The sequence below is a fragment of the Anomaloglossus baeobatrachus genome, chromosome 6, assembly GCF_048569485.1.
Source record: "Anomaloglossus baeobatrachus isolate aAnoBae1 chromosome 6, aAnoBae1.hap1, whole genome shotgun sequence".
Taxonomy (NCBI): Eukaryota; Metazoa; Chordata; class Amphibia; order Anura; family Aromobatidae; genus Anomaloglossus; species Anomaloglossus baeobatrachus.
In genome coordinates, this window is record NC_134358.1 from 101418286 (window position 1) to 101439089 (window position 20804).

Sequence of the window (20804 nt, forward strand, 5' to 3'; positions counted from 1 at the left end):
TCCCCCGCTCCATTCCACCGGTGAGTGAAGTTGCTACATGCAGGGAAGTTCATGGGGAGCCGTGGAGATAATTACTTGAAACAGCGCGGTGAATTTCGCTCTCCCCCTCCCTCTCAAGATCTGGCAGCATGATAAAGATGGCGCCGGAGCCTGCCCTGCACTAAAATCAGATCTGTACACAGAGAGCAGGACGCAGCTTACCTTGCACTCACTCCCCCAGCACTAAGCAGTTAACCGGCAGCAGAATAATAAATCTCCTGGAGTCCTGATAAGATATCAGCAGCAAACAACACGCTACTGACAAGTTCTGCAAAGAGCTAAGAGTTAAAAAGCTGGGAATCCCTGGGCCCTTCCCCCATCTTGTCCAGACCTGTGCATAAGCAGGAGCTGAATCTCTAGGCATACAGACTCAGTGCAAAGCTCTGGAGAAAGTGAAAGAAGCTGAAGGAGGGAAGTTTAAACATACATCCCTGCAAAGTTTCAGGACAGTGAGAATTCATATAACTCTGGCAGGGGGGAGAAAGGGGTGAAAGTGAGAATAAACAAAAGGGGGAGCAGAATCAAGATTTGTCTGACAACCCACACTAAATCAGTGTCAAAACTTACGTCCCTTCACTCACTATTTGATGGAAAGATACCTGCTGCGCAGCAGCTCCAAAACACAAAATCCTCATACATCCAGCGTACAGTGTGAAAAAAAGATTGTGACTGCCCATACAGAATTAAGTGTCCCTCGGTCACCTGAAAATACTCATCAGATGGAGATGGAGGATTCCCAGGGGACCCCGGATGTATTCAAAACAATGGAGGGTATGGATTATAAGCGTCTGGCTGATGAAGTCGCCAATCGTTTGCTACCTGATATCTCCGCTACAATTAAAGCATCAATAGCAACAGCTCTCAGTGCCATACAGAACCAACTTGATGAGACGGTGGAACAGGTTGCGGCTATGGAAACCAGAATGTCGACGCTAGAGGAGGACTTCGGCTCTGACCACACCACAGTCATGCGTCTGGCCAGGGAGAATCTGATCCTGAGGGACCGTGTGGACGATCTGGAGAACCGCTCCAGAAGAAGCAATTTGCGCATTGTCGGCCTGCCTGAAACATACCCAGTTGGTGAGCTACGTACATTGTGTGAATCCACTATTCCTACAACCCTGGGAGTAGCAGGAAGGAGAAAAGTGGAAAGGGTGCACCGCATTGGTCCGCCAAGGAGAGGTGATGAGAGTGAAAATAACAGACGCCCAAGACAAGTCATAATGAAATACTTGGACTTCTCCGATAAACAGGAAATATTACAGGCATACAGGAAATTGAAACATCCCTTGGAGGTGAAAGGCTCGCGCATCTTACTCTTCGAGGATTTTTCTGCGGAGGTCGCACGGCAGCGGAGGGCATTCTCATACATATGCTCTGCCTTATTTAAGAGAAATATACGCTTCCAGTTAAAGTACCCGGCAACGTTGATTATCAGACATCAGGATGGATCCTACAATTCTTTCTCAAGTCCAAAGGAGGCAGAGGCCTTTATTGAGCGGATCAGCAGTCCTCGTGACCTCAGGAATTCTCCAGTACAAGGGCGCAACGACTCACCGAACCAGAGAGTGACCAAAGGGAGCTCTGTGAAGCTCGCTACAGCTTCCCCGAAGGACCGGAGACAGCAAAACAAGGAACTTAAGGGAACCTAAGACAAATAGACAAATGTCGGATGTGTAAAGTTCAAGGTGGGACACCTGTTTTTGATTTAGGTTGGAGAAGCCGCAGTGGAAAAAGTTTAAGAAATCTGAGGCGGAGGAAAGGAAAGAGAACTTTTTTTTTTTTTTTTTTTTTTCCTTCTCTCTTTCTTTGTAGGTGGGACAGTCCTTTATATTGGTTAAATGCTATACAAGTATAAGGTTGACTGAGCTTGGAAAGTGATCAGAAAAAAGTGAAGTCTGAGTATTTTGGTATAGTTGGGGGGGGGAGGGGAGGGAGATGTTTGAAATGTTTGGGGATTTTGGATTCAAGTGAAGTAGCAAAGATTTTACACAGAGTTATTATTATTACTACTACTCTCATTATTGCAAGTGAGCACTATGTTCAATTGTCTAATTGGTTGAATTTTTTTTTGGCAAGGGAGGGCAGCAAAAACATGGTAAACGAAAGTCAGGATTTCCATTTATTACATGTGCTTTATGAGAATAGTTACCTGGAATGTTAAGGGGTTACGTTCCCCCCAAAAAAGAATTAAGATATTACGCCACCTTAATCGCCTCAAACCGGACATTGCACTTCTTCAGGAAACTCATCTGGAAGGTTCAGACATGCAGAGGATGGGGAAATTGTGGGTTGGAGGAGTCTATGGGTCATCTTCAGTTAAAAGGAAAGCAGGGGTTATTACATTAGTCAGTAGGAGATTACAACATCAAGTCCTGGAAACATATGCGGACACGGAAGGTAGGGTTCAGATGGTCTCAGTGGAGATACCTGGAGGAATTTATAAAATCTTTAATATTTATGCCCCGAACGAAAACAACAAATCATTCTTTCAACGACTTGAGGCCAAAATTTTAGAACATGCCCATTTTAATCTAATAATTGGGGGGGATTTCAACTCGGTGGTATCTGTGCTAGAGGACAGGAAAAATGCTAAAGGCCCCCCAAATGTACCGCGTGGCCATGATAAAGTTATGTGTCCTCTGTTAAATGCCACGGCCTTATGGGATGCGTGGAGACTATTGCACCCTCAGGATAGGGAATTTACGCACTATTCACATGCTAATAGCTCCTGGTCTCGCATTGACTACTTCCTTATTTCAGGGAACCTGGTACGTGCGCTCCACTCAGCTACTATCCAGGATTTGGTGATTTCTGACCATGCCCCGGTGGTGCTAGACCTAGCAAACATTTATCCCAGAGGAACGGACTATCTGTGGAGATATCCTTCCTTCCTTAAAGATAACGAAGATTTTTCCTTGAAATTAAAGGAATGGTGGACGGAATTTATGGTACATAATGATCAACATAAAGACACACCTATGTTATTATGGGACACGGCGAAGGCAGTATTACGGGGCAGAACGATAGCACATGTTTCCTATTTGAAGAAAAAGGCTCATCTTAAATTTACTGAAACCTCCCATAAATTGAGGGAAGCATATACTTCTTTTCAAAAGCATCCTGATAGGGACCATAGAGATAGATGGGTAATAGCCCAAAGAGCTTTTAATGAGTGGGTGGAAAAACGGGAACAAATGGCTAGGTCAATGCAAGAAGCTACATTACATCGCTTTGGAAATAAAGCAGGGAAAATACTGGCCAACTTAGCGAAAAATAGGATTATAACTCAGGGACCCATGCAAATAAAAAATCAAAAGGGGGAGATACACAAAAACCCTAAGACAATAATTGAGACTTTAGGCACGTATTATAGAAACCTTTATTCGTCGGAAAAGCGAGACAAATTTCCCGATAATAATCTTTTATCTAAAGTGACACTACCTCGACTCACAGAAGAGCATCGCACTTTTCTGAATGCCAAAATTACGGGGGAAGAAGTATTGGGGACAATCAACTCCATGCATAATTATAAAGCCCCTGGCCCTGACGGATTTACGGGAGAATTCTATAAAACAGTAAAGGAAGAGATCTTACCTACATTACTAGAGCTGTATAATAGCATACTAGACGGTAATGCGTCTTTCCAAAATAATAACCGGGCATATATAAAATTGATCCCTAAACAGGGGAAGGACCCGAAGGATCCGGGTTCGTATAGGCCCATATCACTTATCAACCTAGATATGAAGATAATGTCAAAGATTATGGCAAATCGTCTAGCTATAATTCTTCCCCAACTGATTTCCCCAGCACAGGCCGGTTTCATTCAGAAAAGATCAGGGACACTAAATATTAGAAAAGTTCTTCTTGTCCTGGATAGGGTTAACCTTCAGCCTCTGAAAGGAGAATCTCCCGCTTTGCTTACAATAGATGCCGAGAAAGCCTTTGACAATATTGAGTGGTCATGGCTTTATAGAGTTCTAGATGAAATGCGTTTTTCGGGGTCATTTTATACCTACATTAGAGAAATTTACACAAATCCGAAGGCTCAAGTTTACATTCCAGGATATCTGTCAGCCCCTTTTCCGTTACTGAAAGGAACCAGACAGGGTTGCCCCCTTTCCCCATTACTTTTTAATCTGGCTCTGGAACCATTGGTACGATTGTTATCTACACATAGCACCTTCCAGGGTATTTCTGTAAATAATAGACAAATTCAGTCAGCTTTTTTTGCGGATGACATTTTGCTTTTCCTTTCGAATCCAGCTCAGCAGGTCCCCGAGATTTTACAAATTTTGCGAGAGTTTGGAGCGTACTCAGGCTTCAAGATTAATGCGTCAAAATGCGAGCTCCTATACCTGGGAGGGACAAATGTTCAAACACGGGAGCAGAACCCTTTTGAAGGAATTACAGTGGCTAAGTCATATATCACATACCTGGGAGTTAAAATAGGTAAGGTTCCGGCAACCCTTTATAGTCTAAACTATCCACCCCTTCTGAGCCAAATAGAGCAAGATCTTAAAAGATGGCACGACCTTCCATTGAACCTAATCGGTAGAGTCCACCTAATTAAGATGATGTCGATATCAAAATTAATGTATCATCTTCAAACACTTCCCCTGCTTCTCAAGCATAAAGATATTGTCCAGCTAAATAGAGCTTTTTCACATTTCATTTGGAGGGGGAAACGCCCTCGTATAGGGCTTAAGAAGTTGATGGCATCTAAGGTTCATGGAGGTCTGAGTTTGCCGAACATTCGGGGTTACAATATAGCCTGTTTGACTAGATATATATTGGATTGGATTAAAGGCTCTAGGCATTATTCAGCGTTAGAGCTTGAGAGAGACTATGCACAGCCTTGGGATCTGGTGGCATTGCTTCATACTAGGCAGGCTAATCTCCCAGTGAAAGTCAAGCACTCTTCCTTATTTAAAGACACGATTGCAGCGTGGAAGGCGTTGAGGAAAAATTACAAACTTCCCCATAAAATATCCAAATACTTGCCTATATGGGGGAATCCAGAGTTTGTGCAGGGGACAAGCAATAAGCTGTTTGAAGAGTGGAAGGTGAGGGGTATAAGGACTGTTGCTCATCTCCTGCACACCTCAGAGCCTAGATGGTTGAGTAGAGACGAAATTATAGCGCAGTATGGCCTGCGGCCTAACCAAGTAATCCAATATGACCAAGTGAGATATAGTATTATGACTCAGTTGCATGATGTGACCCAGGAGGTAGTATTTAACTCTTTTGATTGTCTGGTAAAGAACTCAATAACTTCATCATCTATCTCTTTTCTTTATGGAGCCATGCGTGATATACTAATAGGACAGCACCCGGAAGGTTTATTTAAATCTTGGGAAAAACAATTTGAGGACCCGTCTATGGGGGTAAAAATTAGGGGAGGGTGGAATGCTCTTCGTAAATCAATTTTAAATGAGAATTGGCGAGAAACCCAATTTAGAATTATGCACAAGGCAATTTATGGTTTCAATCTCCCTCCATCAGCAACAAAGCCAGACAGGCTTACGTATTGCCCTAAGTGTAAGAGTAGTAGAACTGATCTCCTTCACGGGTTGTGGTCCTGCCCCCATTTGAGTCCATTATGGTCACAGATCAAAAGTTGTATACAAAAGGTGTGGGGTCTTGAAGTTCGGCTCTCACCTGGGTTCGCTATTTTTCACCATTGGGAGGAGGGGAACGATACCAAAGGGAAGATGACTAACCCACCCAGACTTATACATGTGATACTTCTGGCAGCCAAGAGAGCGATACTAAAAAATTGGTTGGAGTCTAGGGTCCCCGCGATTGAAGAGATCTTGGGTCAGCTCATGCATCTTCTTGAAATAGAAGGATTGGATGCAGAGAGAAGGGCGGATAGAATACGACAGCACTTTAACAAATGGAAGAAATTCATACTGGCCTATTGTACTCGGGACGAGATAGTCAGGATTATGTCACCTTTCAAAGACACAGTCTGGTATCATACTGAAAAATTGAAGGGTACATTGGATGGCTTGGAGGTGGGGGAGGAAAGGTTGAAAGCTGACTAAAAGGAGAGGGGGAAATAACCGATTTGAGTGGGACTTCTTTATTGTATGTCATTACCATGTTCACAAGGGTTCAATGGGGGGAATGATAAGAATGATGGGTTAAGGGGTCGCTGCTTTCCTTTGCTTTATCTTGCCATGTTACGGTTATTGATTTTAAAAATTGGTATGGAATTTGGGATGATCAAACATGACAATGTAATGTTGAATTTGCAATGCTGAATTCGCTTATGCCAGTGTTATGTTATTGAAAAATTTGAATAAAAATATAGTTAAAAAAAAAAAAATAACCTGAGTGATGTCACCGCTTATAGCTGCGGCTCAGTTACTGCCTGAAGCTCACAATGGGTGGTTAAGTTCTTTGCCCGTGTGCTGTCACTTCAGATGTAGTAGAGCTGGAATCGTTGTGGGACCTTGTGTGGATTATATCGAGTGTTTTGTGGGTTAATAGAGGGGTGAAATAGGGTATTTTTTTGTATTTTATTTCAAATAAAGTATTTTTTCAGTGTTTGTGTTTTCTTTGTTTTCCCTTACAGAATAGCAATTGGAGTGCTCTCATAGATGCCTCTCATTACTAATCTATGGCTTAATGGCAGCTGTAAGCTGTTATTGACCCCTTATTACCAAGATTGCCACCGCACCAGGGCAATTGGGATGAGCTGGGTAAAGTTCCAGGATTGTCGAATCTAATGGACACAACAATCCTGGCCAGCTGCAGGCTGCTATTTTAGGCTGTGGGGGTCCAATAAGCATGTGTCTCCACAACCTGAGACTGCCAGCCCCCAGCTATTGACTTTATCATAGCTGGGTATTAAAATTGGGGGGGGGGACGGAACTACACAAATGTTTTTTAAAATTATTTATGTAAATCATTTAAAAAAGCCGCATGAGGTCCCTCTTGTTTGATACACAGCCAAGATATGCACACAGCTGGGGGCTGCAACCTGGAGCCGAATGCTTTATCTGTGCTGAATATGATAATATGGGGGGACCCTACAGCAATTTTTTTATTTATTTTTACACCATAGGTACGAACACACATCTCCTCAGATTGAAAGCAGTCAGACATGCTGTCATAGGGTGTGGAAGTGTCTGACTGCAACTAGTCAGAGATGCAGGGATTGCTGGTGGGCGGGGGAACAGTGCATATGTATGAAGGATAATAATAGGCCTCGGATGTGGTATGAGTGGACCCGGAAGCAGTGTACAGGCGTGCGAGAGACTCGGTAAATATAACCCGCCTGCTTTACCCTTATTTTTTCTTTATTTTTCCTTTTATTTTTTTTAGTTGCCAGACCCAAATTGTTCCCTAAGAGCTCCGGGGTCGGTGCGCTGGTACTTTTGAACCTGCACAGATCTGGACTTTTACAATGCTAGTCTGCCCATCACTAGTTGTGAGGGATTTCACAATGCACTTCATCCCGTCTTGTGGTCTCTCTTATGGATTGCAGAGGGACCTGGCTTGCCACAAATTAACACTGGCTAATGCACAGGCAGGTCACCTTGAAATAAAAAAAGAGGCGGTATGAGGTACTGTATTACACGGTACCACTTCTGTGCCCAATTTTCTGTGTGTGAATAAAGCATTCTTTTTAAATTAACATTATTATTGAATTAACAATGCCAAAGAGAAACACAAGAGGTTGGAAAATCGATACAACCCAGGGACATGGGTCAGATGCCACGTCGTAAAAAGAGGAGGATGCAAGACCTCATTGCTATGAGAGGTCCGGCGACATCAAATTAAGCAACTTTTACATATAACAACAAAGTATCAAGTCTCCCAAATAAAAGAAGAGAGAGGGAGCAAAGAAAATTCTTGTTATTTTGTCCGTGTGGGCAATTTTCCGTGTGAGCATTCATGGCTGTGGGCTTTATTCTGTAGGCATTTTTCTTTTGGCTATTTTTCTGGTCACTGTGTCTCTGCTGTGTACTGTGTAATGGCTGTGTCTCACTGTACAGGCACATGGTTTGATCATACCACAACTCCTGGGTCGGGAAGGACGCAAAAGAGAGTATAAAGACGAGATGCTCTCTGGTTCTTTTTGTAAGGTACAACATTTCCCTGCTGCTATTTGTGGTCCCGTGCTGTAATGTCTCAGGAGATGTGGTATGATCAGACCATGTCCCTGTACAGTCAGACACAGCCATTACACAGTACACAGCAGGGACATATGTATAGGATTATCTCAGCATGGGAACATTTTTTTTAAACACATCCAATTATGGAAATTATTATTATTCCAAGATCTATTGATTAAAATTAACTTTGTTCTTGGAAATCCCCTTTAAAGAATATGGACGCCTTTTGGGACTTTTTTTATTGCTTAAATAAAAATGATTTCACAATTGAGTTTCATTAAAAATCTTTCACCATTTGGCTCTTGAAGATTTGTTTCTCTTAACATTGTGGGCTACAGAATGAGTTTGCTAAAGCTACGTTTACATGCTTTTTACAGTACCAGCAAAGCTAGAAGATTTCAGAAATCTCATGCACTCGGTTTTTTGTTCTCTGGCTGAATTGGAAAACTGCCGCGTTTTTTAAAATTTGCAGCATGTCAATTCTTTCAGCGTTTTTGCAACTTTTTTTCACCCATAGACTACGATGAGGAAGTGGAAAAGAAAAAAAAAACACTGATTGGTGACTGAAGCCACGTCGGCTGCGCCTCTATGACTAAAAGCCGAAGGCTGCGAGGAGGAATACATTTCTTTGTCTCCCAGCCCCTAGGCTTTCAGTATGGCCTCCGTACAGCTTCAGAGAGCTATAAGTCTGTAGATTGACCCCATATTTGTAGGTTGTGTTTTTTGATATGACAGGTTACCTTTAATGACATTCTGCAGATAGCAATGTGCAGAGCAATAAACAGCCTTAAAGGGAATCTGCCAAGTTTTTGCTATTTAATCTGAGAGCAGAATGACGTAGGGGCTGAGATCTTGATTCCAGTGATGTGTCATTTATTAGGCTGTGCTGCTATTTTAATACAATCAGTGTTTTATCAGCAGGAGATTATCACTACAGAACTAGGTGCTTTGGTAATCCAACCATGTCCCCAAAACTGATTGGCAGCTTTCTGACAATGTACATTGGTGTCGTGGGATTATACAGAGCTCAGCATTATAAGCGTTGCTAGATCTGTAGCAAAGAAAACAGTGATTTTATCAAAATGACTGCATGCAGACCTGAAAGTGACACATTGCTGGAATCAGGATCTCTGCCCCTACGTTATGCTGCTACCGTATCAGATTATATAGCAAATATCTGCTGACAGATTCTCTTTAAAAGTCATACAGAGCAAACATTTAATGAAACCCAATGGCAAATATTATTTTTAGTAAAACTTACAAGTGTTTAAGTAAAAAAATTTGTGTACCTAAGGTGTCATCATTTTTAAGAAGAAAAAAAAATAACAGCTTGGTTTATGGATAAGGAATTAAGGGTTAAATTAACAAAAAAATTCCATAATAAATGGCAGAAATATCCAAACATATTTTACTAGGAGCCGCGCATAGGACAGTGGGAATATTATTATACTGCCCAATAATGCGAGAGGTCAGTAAAAGCTTTTCATTCTTAGTCTAGTAAGACAGTAAGCTCTTTATTTAAGTATATATTTATATCTAATGCAACTGAATTATAATCAGATACATTTCTAGAAACCCTAATGTGCCTTATGAAAAGGACTAATTCACTGTGTGTAGATGCAGCCGCTGGAGAGGCTTTAACACTAGAAATCCCAGAAATTTCGAGCTCCATAGGTTTCCAATGGTAGAAATGTTAAATGACCCCTCTCTGGGATTTCTAGTGTTAAAGGATTTATCCACTACTCGGACATCCACTTCTCATTCCCTATGTTTGTGCCCGTTAAAATTGGAGTACTCAAACTCTCCTCCGGTGTTGGCATATTTCCAGTGGTGTCATCACTTACTCTCCCATGTCTTAGGTGAGGTAGTTACGGTACCCAAGCCCTGTGCCCAATCAGCGCCAGATTCTCTCTCCCCATAGTCCTATCAAACATCAATAGGCAGTGATAGAGCAGCCGCAGCTCTCACTTCCTCTTGATTGCGTATTTGTCCAAAGGTGAGGACAATGAAGCCGGCACTGATGGGGCGCAGAGCTCGCAGAATGTAACAGCACTGGAGATGAGTATAAGATTTTTTATCTTCATGTGGGTAAACATGGGTGTAACGCTCACTGATGTTACGGTGGCGAGCGGAAGTGAACCCACTGAACCACGGGGGGAACTTGGGCTTGCCCTGATGAAGGAGGGGCCTAACCCCACCGGGTATATGCCAGAGCCTTAAATGGTGAGGATGGGTTTGGGTGCCTGTAGACGCCAGGTGCCACTCCCAGTGTCAGGGACAGTGGTCGCTGACTCCCAGAGCAGGGACAAGCTCAAGTAACAGCAGATATAGTCTCTAGTGAAGACAGGTGCAGCTGGGATGGCTGATGAGGACAGGGCGTTTGGTACAGGCGGGTACGGAAGGTACGGCAGATACTAACAGGAATGGGAAGGCGGCCACAGGTACAGGTAACGGACAAAGTTAAGCGGGACCTGACAATTAGTTAGCTGGACAGAAACTTACTAACTGACAATGATGCTCAGGCACCTTTCCTAGTGAGAGGATGCCTTAAGTACCTAGTGTCTATCAGATACAGTTAGGTCCAGAAATATTTGGACAGTGACACAAGTTTTGTTATTTTAGCTGTTTACAAAAACATGTTCAGAAATACAATTATATATAATATGGGCTGAAAGTGCACACTCCCAGCTGCAATATGAGAGTTTTCACATCCAAATCGGAGAAAGGGTTTAGGAATCATAGCTCTGTAATGCATAGCCTCCTCTTTTTCAAGGGACCAAAAGTAATTGGACAAGGGACTCTAAGGGCTGCAATTAACTCTGAAGGCGTCTCCCTTGTTAACCTGTAATCAATGAAGTAGTTAAAAGGTCTGGGGTTGATTACAGGTGTGTGGTTTTGCATTTGGAAGCTGTTGCTGTGACCAGACAACATGCGGTCTAAGGAACTCTCAATTGAGGTGAAGCAGAACATCCTGAGGCTGAAAAAAAAAAAAACATCCATCAGAGAGATAGCAGACATGCTTGGAGTAGCAAAATCAACAGTCGGGTACATTCTGAGAAAAAAGGAATTGACTGGTGAGCTTGGGAACTCAAAAAGGCCTGGGCGTCCACGGATGACAACAGTGGTGGATGATCGCCGCATACTTTCTTTGGTGAAGAAGAACCCGTTCACAACATCAACTGAAGTCCAGAACACTCTCAGTGAAGTAGGTGTATCTGTCTCTAAGTCAACAGTAAAGAGAAGACTCCATGAAAGTAAATACAAAGGGTTCACATCTAGATGCAAACCATTCATCAATTCCAAAAATAGACAGACCAGAGTTACATTTGCTGAAAAACACCTCATGAAGCCAGCTCAGTTCTGGAAAAGTATTCTATGGACAGGTGAGACAAAGATCAACCTGTACCAGAATGATGGGAAGAAAAAAGTTTGGAGAAGAAAGGGAACGGCACATGATCCAAGGCACACCACATCCTCTGTAAAACATGGTGGAGGCAACGTGATGGCATGGGCATGCATGGCTTTCAATGGCACTGGGTCACTTGTGTTTATTGATGACATAACAGCAGACAAGAGTAGCCGGATGAATTCTGGAGTGTACCGGGATATACTTTCAGCCCAGATTCAGCCAAATGCCGCAAAGTTGATCGGACGGCGCTTCATAGTACAGATGGACAATGACCCCAAGCATACAGCCAAAGCTACGCAGGAGTTCATGAGTGCAAAAAAGTGGAACATTCTGCAATGGCCAAGTCAATCACCAGATCTTAACCCAATTGAGCATGCATTTCACTTGCTCAAATCCAGACTTAAGACGGAAAGACCCACAAACAAGCAAGACCTGAAGGCTGCGGCTGTAAAGGCCTGGCAAAGCATTAAGAAGGAGGAAACCCAGCATTTGGTGATGTCCATGGGTTCCAGACTTAAGGCAGTGATTGCCTCCAAAGGATTCGCAACAAAATATTGAAAATAAAAATATTTTGTTTGGGTTTGGCTTATTTGTCCAATTACTTTTGACCTCCTAAAATGTGAAGTGTTTGTAAAGAAATGTGTACAATTCCTACAATTTCTATCAGATATTTTTGTTCAAACCTTCAAATTAAACGTTACAATCTGCACTTGAATTCTGTTGTAGAGGTTTCATTTCAAATCCAATGTGGTGGCATGAAGAGCCCAACTCGCGAAAATTGTGTCACTGTCCAAATATTTCTGGACCTAACTGTATAGGCTGAGAGGCACTTGGGGAAATGGTGCACTGGCCCTTAAGAGCAGGGAATGTGCATGCTCCTGGGGGATGATGGCAGCGTGCACAGGCCCAAGAGCAGGAAGCAGAAGGAGAGCTCATGGAGGACCGAGGTGGGGGAGGGCTTAGTCCGGCTGAGGTGGTGAATATGGCTGCGTCCCTGAAGCAGGGGAAAGGTAGGATAGTGTAGGGGCGCCGGCATTACAATGGCGAATGAAAAGGAGTTGTTCAAGTAGTGAACAAACCCTTTAAGGCATTTTTTTCCTGGAAAAGGTATGTAAAGTAGCTCTCCTCTATGAAGAAGAAAAGAGGCGGGAGTCCTGTAAATGTATTTCTTGTCCTTTAGAGAGCCAACAATTTCTCAATATTATTATACAAACATGAGGAAGCCATCTCTTGACTCAACCTCCATATCCAGCTATCGTCCCATATCACTGCTCTTGTTCGCCTCCAAACTACTTGAACCACACGTCCACATTGAACTTCTTTCCCACTTCTCATCCAACTCACTCTTCGACAACCTGCAATCTGGCTTCTGTCACCACCACTCCATTAAAATTTTGCTAACGAAAAGTACTAACGACTTACCGCTAAAGCTGAATGACAATACTTTATACTCCTTCTAGACCTGTCCTCTACCTTTGACACAGTAGACCACTCCCTCAATCTACATATTCTCTTTTCCCTTGACATCAAAGATCTTGCTCTCTCCTGGATTTCCCCATACCTAAATAACCGCACATTTCATGTCTTGCATTCCACACTACCTCCCCATCCTGCCCTCTTTCTGTTGGTGTCCCTCAAGGCTCTGTCCTGGGACCCCTATTCTTCTCCATCTATACCTTTGGCATGGGACTGCTCATAAAGTCCCATGACTTCCAGTACCATTTATAAGCTGATAACACTCAAATCAACCTCTCTGGTCCAGACATCAGATGAGGAGGACATGTGCTAACTTTTTAGTATAAAGAGGGTTGAGGAAGGGACGAATTCTGGAAATATTTTGGAGTTGAGATGGACATGTTGTTCAAGGGGTTTTGAAACAAGCCGGAATAAAAAGATGAGAACAAGCAGGATAAACAGGTGGGGTCAACAGATGACCTCCTGAAGATGGGAGGACCACATGTCAGTTTAGTCTGGGTTTAGTTAAACCTTCAGGCATTTTCTTGTACATTCACACACAATAAGGCCCTGCAATAATGGGATGCAGCGCATGCGCAGTGATAGCTTGAGAATCAAGTCTACAAATGTCAGATAAATAAATCTTCACTTTATTTTTCTCTTTGAGATGTCAATATGAGAGAGAAGAGTGTCCTGGTGGAGGATGTGACACAACTAAAGAAACTGGCAGATGTTTCTGTACAAGATCTCACACATAAAGAGGAGGAACAGAAGAGCATTCTTCATCAACTGCACAGCACCATTCACAGTGTGAAGGAGAAAGACCGAGACCTCCGCCTCCTACAAACACAAGTAATAATGTCTGCCTCCTTACAATAGCACAATGATCTATTCTAGGTCAGGGCAGGATAATTCTCAGCACTTATGCAGAGCCAGTGCCTGGGAGGGAGGACGCAAGACAATACACAAAAATCAAACTTACATTTTTATTAATATTTTAGAGCCATGCACACTGACATCTAATTATTGATTAGTAATCTTAGCATTTAAATAAACTATTACTATGGACTGTAGATACCTCAGTATTTAATATATATCAGCATCAATGTGAGATTGTCTTGTTCTCTAACCTCTAGAGATGGTGGACCCTCACCCATCCCTGAAAATGTACTTTAATTTCTCAGATAAGTAGTGCCAGAGGCTTCTGCCAGCTGCTCATCGCTAATGCTGAAAAGATTCCTACTAGATGAAGATAAGGCTTTTGTTGCTGACATTTGTGCAACTACCACATCTATGCAGTAGCAATAACCCAGTTCTGATACATAGACACAAAATTTGACAATGTCTTTTATTTTGAGATACAAGTGCATATCAATAAATTAGAAAATCATCAAAAAGTTAATTTATTTCAGTAATTCAATACAGAAAGGGAAACACATTATATAGAGTCACTAGCTGTACTACCCGGCTTCGCCCGGGTTAATAACTGGTGTTAACAAAATAGAATGTATTAACAAAAATTAACAAAAATGTATTCTGCACACAAACCACAAAAAAAATACTGTAGATATAAATGTAATTATAATGTCTGTCTCCCCCTCTGTATATATCTCTCTCTCTCTCTTTGTCTGTCTGTCTCTTTCACTGTCTGTCTCTGACTGTCTCTGTCTCTTTCTCCGTCTGTCTCAATCTCTTTCCCTGTCTGTCTATCTCTTTCCCTGTCTGTCTATCTATCTCTTTCCCTGTCTGTCTATCTATCTCTGTCACTTTCCCTGTCTGTTTCTTTCCCTCTCTTGCCCTGTCTGTCTCTTTCCCTGTCTGTCTCTTTCCCTGTGTCTGTCTCTTTGTCTGTCTCTTTACCTGTCTTTGTCTGTCTCTTACCCTGTCTGTCTCTTTCCCTCTCTTTCCCTGTCTGTCTGTTTCCCTGCGTCTGTCTCTGTCTCTTTGTCTGTCTCTTTACCTGTCTGTGTCTGTCTCTTAACCGTGCTCTCTCTTTCCCTATCTGTCTCTTTCCCTGTCAGTCTGTCTTTGTCTGTGTCTGTCTCTTTGTGTCTGTCTCTTACCCTGTCTGTGTCTGCGTCTTTCCCTGTCTGTCTCTTTCCCTGACTACATTGTGACACACCAAGATTCCATTTAAGGGCGTGGCTGCGCATTCTTCTGAAGTTCTGGCTGCACTGTGGCTCCCAGCTCCATTCTCTTTAATGGAGGCAAGTTTTTTGGTGAATAACTGTAAAGCGTGGGGTTAAAATTTCCCCTCAAAACATAGCCTATGACGCTCTCTGGGTCCAGAAGTGAGTGTGCAAAACTTTGTGGCTGTAGCTGCGACGGTGCAGATGCCAATCCCGGACACACACACACACACACACACACATATTCAACTTTATATATTAGATTACACACAGAGTGATCTATTTCAAGTGTTTATTTCTGTTAATGTTTATGGCTTACAGCCAATGAAAACTCAAAAGTCATTATCTCAGAAAATTAGAATAATTACCACAAAGCACCTGTAAAGGCTTCCTAAGCGTTTAAAATGATCCCTTAGGCTATGTGCGCACGTTGCGTAAATTCATGCAGTTACGCTGCGCTTTGCAGCGCAGCGTAACTGCATGCGTCCTGCGTCCCCTGCACAGTCTATGGAGATTGTGCAGGGGCCGTGCGCACGTGGCGTCTCAGAGCGCAGCGCTTCGGCTAGTGCCGAAGCGCTGCGCAAAAAGAAGTGACATGTCACTTCTTTCCTGCGCTTTGCCGGCAGCTCCTGCTCTGTCTATGGGAGGAGCTGGAGGCAGAGCGCATGGAATCGGCGCTCACTACGGACATTTCTGCAGCGATCTAAAGCGCACATGTGCTCTTCAGATCGCTGCAGAAATTTCTGCAGGGCTAGTACGCAACGTGCGCACATAGCCTTAGTCTTGTTCAGTAGGCTACACAATCATGGGGAAGACTGCTGACTTGACAGATGTCCAGAAGGCAGTCATTAACACACTCCCCAAGGAGGGTAAGCCACAAAAGGTCATTGCTAAAGATGCTGGCTGTTCACAGAGTGCTGTATCCAAGCATATTAATGTATTGTATTACTAAAATAAATTAACTTTTTGATGATATTCTAATTTATTGAGATGCACTTGTATTTGATTGTTGATGTGTAATGTAACAAAAGTTTGTGGTTGACATATTATGGGCTATTTTCAAGGCAAAAATGTAAATCTGTATCTGCTATGAGCCATTTACTATCTTTGTATTGGATTTTTGCTGATTTTCCTTCTCCCACTGAACCCCGTATACTTTAGAAAATTGGCAAGAGGAGTAAAAGATTTCAAGTTATGGCGCTGGCGCTATAATGATAAAAAATAATAATAATAAGAAGTTATAGTGCAAGCATTGTGCGCACTATAATTATGATATTTTAACACCCAAGACCTGGAGAAAATGTCCGTGGAAGCATGGTTGAAAAGCAATGCCTGACTTTCATTTGTTCATTTTCATAGATTTTTTTATTTATTATTACATTTGTCAGATTCAAGTTATTTCTGTGACCTTTGTGGGGTTTTTTTCATTAAACGAGGGGTACCAACAATTTTGACCACATGTATAGATAGATAGATAGATAGATATGGCGTCACTTGAGGTTTGTGGGGCACAGTGCACAAAAAGGACACAAACTATCAAATATCTTTTAAAGGGAACCTGACAACTAATACATCATGCCCGAACCACTGGCAGCACGTGCCAAACACTGACTCTTTCATTTCAGTCAGGGAGGGAAAGCCGGAGAGAACTATGCCGCTCGGATTACTAGTCCAAGAGGCTGGTCCTTGGCTGCTTCTCACTATCCCAATCCTCCTTGAGTGACAAGTCTCTCCCTCTGTGTGTGTCTATAGAGAATACCTGGATAAAAATTAAACAAGGGAGCGCATGTGAAGGTTCTGGGAGATAGCGGTGAGGAGAAGAAAAGGAATCTGCTCACCTGATGTGGTTGTGCAGCCCTCGCACAACTACGGTGTAAGGCAGGAGTGTGGAGTCAGTGATCTTCTGGCCTGTTAGCCCACGATGTCCATCCAGGGAAGCAATTTCCTGAGGAGCTGGTCACATGACAGATCACTGGGCGTCTCTGGTAATCTGACCTCCGTATCAAGCAGCTCTTGCCGTGAACCCACAGGGGGGAAGATCAGCAGTAAAGTATAGAAGCACGGTCTGATAGAGCGCTAAGGAGGCCACAGTATTAGAAAACAATAAATTCTAAAAAAAATTAATCTAATACTGTGGCCTCCTTAGCGCTCTATCAGACCGTGCTTCTATACTTTACTATAGAGAATACCTGTCTCTCAAAGGGAGCAGGGCAGGAAGAAGTCTCAGGGACCTGCCTAAGGCCACTTTACACGCAGCGAACTCGCTAGCGATGTCGCTGGTGAAAGCACCCGCCCCCGTCGTTTGTGCGTCACGGGCAAATCGCTGCCTTTGGCACACTATCACTAGTACCCGTCACACGGACTTACCTTCTCAGCGACATCGCTTTGGCCGGCGAACAGCCTCTTTTCTAAGGGGGCGGTTCGTGCGGCGTCACAGCAACGTCACACGGCAGGAGTCCAATAGAAGTGGAGGGGGGAGAGCAGCCGCATGAAAGACACGCCGACCTCGTTGCCGGAGGACGCAGCCAGGTAGGTTGTTGTTCGTCGTTCCTGGGGTGTCACACGTAGCGATGTGTGCTGCCTCAGGAACGACGAACAATCTGCGTCCAAAAGCCAAAAGCAGCAACGACATTTGGGAAATGGACGCTCTGTGGCCCAGCGCCCACTATGGATACGTCACTGCTTGTGTAACACTACATGTTGCCTTGGCCTATAGATTTTGCCGAAACATTATTGTGGTTGTTTCCATTGAACTTTTAGATTTAGACTTTTATTGAAGCAAAACAGAAAGAAGCAACAGCCAGGTACAAAGGTGTTAGAACCATTCTGGGTTCTGTAGTGCGTCATTCAGCATTTCTATTATTATTTATCAGCTTCAGGAACAAATAAAGCAGCAGGAATCTGTGGAAACACAACTGGCGGAGAAGAGATCAGAATGCCTGTCATTACAGTCTGCGGTAAATCAGCTGGAAGAACAGTATTTATCCACTGCTCAGTCTGTTCAGGACCGGATCGGGTCTGAGCTTCGGTATGTATATTGGACATCCCAGTCTTTTTAGCTATCAATACATCTGCTTCCATACGGCTATGTGCACACGCTGCAGATTGGGTGCACCTTCTGGCAGAAAAACGCACAAAAAAACGCATGCCTTTTTTTATGAACTCAATAGCTGAAAGGGCTAAAAAAAAACGCAGGAAAAAATGCCCAAACAATTGACATGCAGATTTTTTCTGCACCAAATCTGCAACGTGCAGACAGCACTTCAGACATCTCATAGACGTTGCTGGCTTCAGGATAGGCATGCAGATTTTGGGGCAGGTCTCTTAAAAAACGCAAAAAATATGCACCGTGTGCTCGTAGCCTAAAGGCTGCTCTATACGTATCAATTTCTCGTGCGATCGCATGTGCGATCGCACCCGCCCCCATCGTTTGTGCGGCACGGCAATTTGTTGCCCGTGTCGCACAAAGTCGTAACCCCCCGTCACGCGCATTTACCTCCCGAACAACCTCGCTGTGGGCGGCGAACATTCTCTTCCTGAAGGGGAAAGGACGTTCGGCGTCACAGCGACGTCACACAGCGGCCGGCCAATAGAAGCGGAGTGGCGGAGATGAGCGGGACGTAAACATCCCGCCCACCTCCTTCCTTCCGCATTGCCGGCGGGACACAGGTATGCTGCAGTTCATCGTTCCCGGGGTGTCACACGGAGCGATGTGTGCTGCCTCGGGAACAATGAACAACCGGACGTTCGATTTTTAGAAAATGAGCGACGTGTCAACGAGCAACGATAAGGTGAATATTTTTGCTCGTTCAAACACGCTCGTAGCTGTCACACGCTACGATATGTCAAACGATGCCGGATATGCGTCACTTACGACATGACCCCGACGACATATCGTTTGATATATTGTAGCGTGTAAAGCCCACTTAAGAGTAAAAGAAATTGTGCAATATCTTGCCTATAAGCGTGTCTACCCATATCCTGTCCACCGCCATTAACTTGAGAATGGCGGCAGCTATAGGAATAGAAGTGGTGTCTAGGTATAGTAAAGTAGCCATGTGCTACGCAATGAAACCACCGATAGCGCCACCTGGTGGAAAACAACGGAGTTAGCATTTTTATCTCGAAAACGAAATGAGATAGACAAAAAAAGTGAATTACAAAGTTGTAGGGCATCATCAATTCAATACGAATCGACACCTTCCATACAGAAATGCTATGATTAGAACGTGTAAATCTCACAAGGCTGCGGACGTGAAGCGATACCTCATGGAGACCTTACTACAAGTCACTGGGTATGGTGGCTGCGTGGAGTGGCCTCCACGCTCACCTGACCTGACCCCATTGGACTTCTTTCTGTGAGGTCACATCAAACAGCAGGTGTATGCGACCCCTCCACCAACATTGCAGGACCTACGATGACGTATCACAGATGCTTGTGCAAAGTGTTACCTACCACATTGCACAACGTGCAGCAAGATACAGTATGCTGTCCAGAGTCCAGATGTGCATTGCAGCTGACGGTGGCCACTTTGAGTATCAAAGTTAAATGAGCGCCATATGTGTGACCTGCATTCAATGTTTTGGGGGGGTGATCATGGGTTTCATATCATAGCATTTTTGTATGCAAGGTGTCGATTCGTATTAAATTGATGATGCCCTACAATTTTTTAACTCACTTTTTTTGTCTCTCGTTCCATTTGCGAGATAAAAATGATAACTCCGTTGTTTTTCACCAGGTGGTGCTATAGGTGGTTTCATTGCGCATGTCTACTTTACTATACCTAGACACCACTTCTACACTTCTATTCCTATAGCTGCCGCCGTTCTCAAGTTAATGGCGGTGGACAGGATATGGGTGGACACACTGTATATCACAGTGCATACTATACACACCATTCCCATCTCCATCAGAGCCGATGCACTGATAAGGTAGTGGCGGGCTTAGCTATTGAAATAAGCTGTCGGCCAGCCCCCTGTGTACACACCGGAGTGGGCTGCCAGGCCCTGAGCCTACAGTAGAGCAGTCTGGCACCTCTGACACATAAAACCCATTTGCATTTTCTTTTTTAACTTAACAACCCTTTTTTTAGGGGTGAAAATTCTGTATAATAATATCTGTACAGGGAAACTCCGCAGCTCTGGTTTGATACAATTCTGACTGCATGCAGCCACCACTAGGGGGAGCTAACTGCATACTGTTCATATTATGACTGTATAATGCATGTCTAGTGAGCTGCCATCATTATAGAAGATCACCTAAAACAGGGGTCCCCAACCTGTGGTTTGGGAGCCACATGTGGCTCTCGGGCCCATGATGCTTGGCTCGTGGCTGTCTGCCAGCTAGGTGCATTTGCACCAGGTCTTGCAAACAGCTATGAAGAGCAGGTGTCCAGATAGTGACATTTGTGAATAGCCCCACACAGAAGAACAGATATGAATGGCGGTAGGAACCACTGCACATTGGTATACTGCCTTAGTGTGGTGATTTCTGTGGAAAAGCATTGGCTGTCATTATACTGGTAAAGGGGCTCTGGGTGCTACATTACATTGTCTCAAAGTGCCATATATTCAGTGTTGTCCCATGAAAAGATATAAAATACTTCCAAAACCGTGAGGGGTTTATTCACTTTTGTGATA

General features: G+C 43.6%; 1 protein-coding gene across 2 annotated transcripts in view; it reads left to right on the forward strand.

The window, feature by feature from the left end:
• LOC142244097 (uncharacterized) overlaps positions 1–20804 on the forward strand; it is a 126110-nt gene that overhangs the window by 46843 nt on the left and 58463 nt on the right. For both annotated transcript variants that reach the window (XM_075316294.1, XM_075316295.1), the window contains 2 exons: positions 13703–13887; positions 18038–18192. In XM_075316294.1, coding sequence (XP_075172409.1) covers positions 13703–13887; positions 18038–18192 — 340 coding nt within the window. The remainder of the gene's footprint in view (positions 1–13702; positions 13888–18037; positions 18193–20804) is intronic.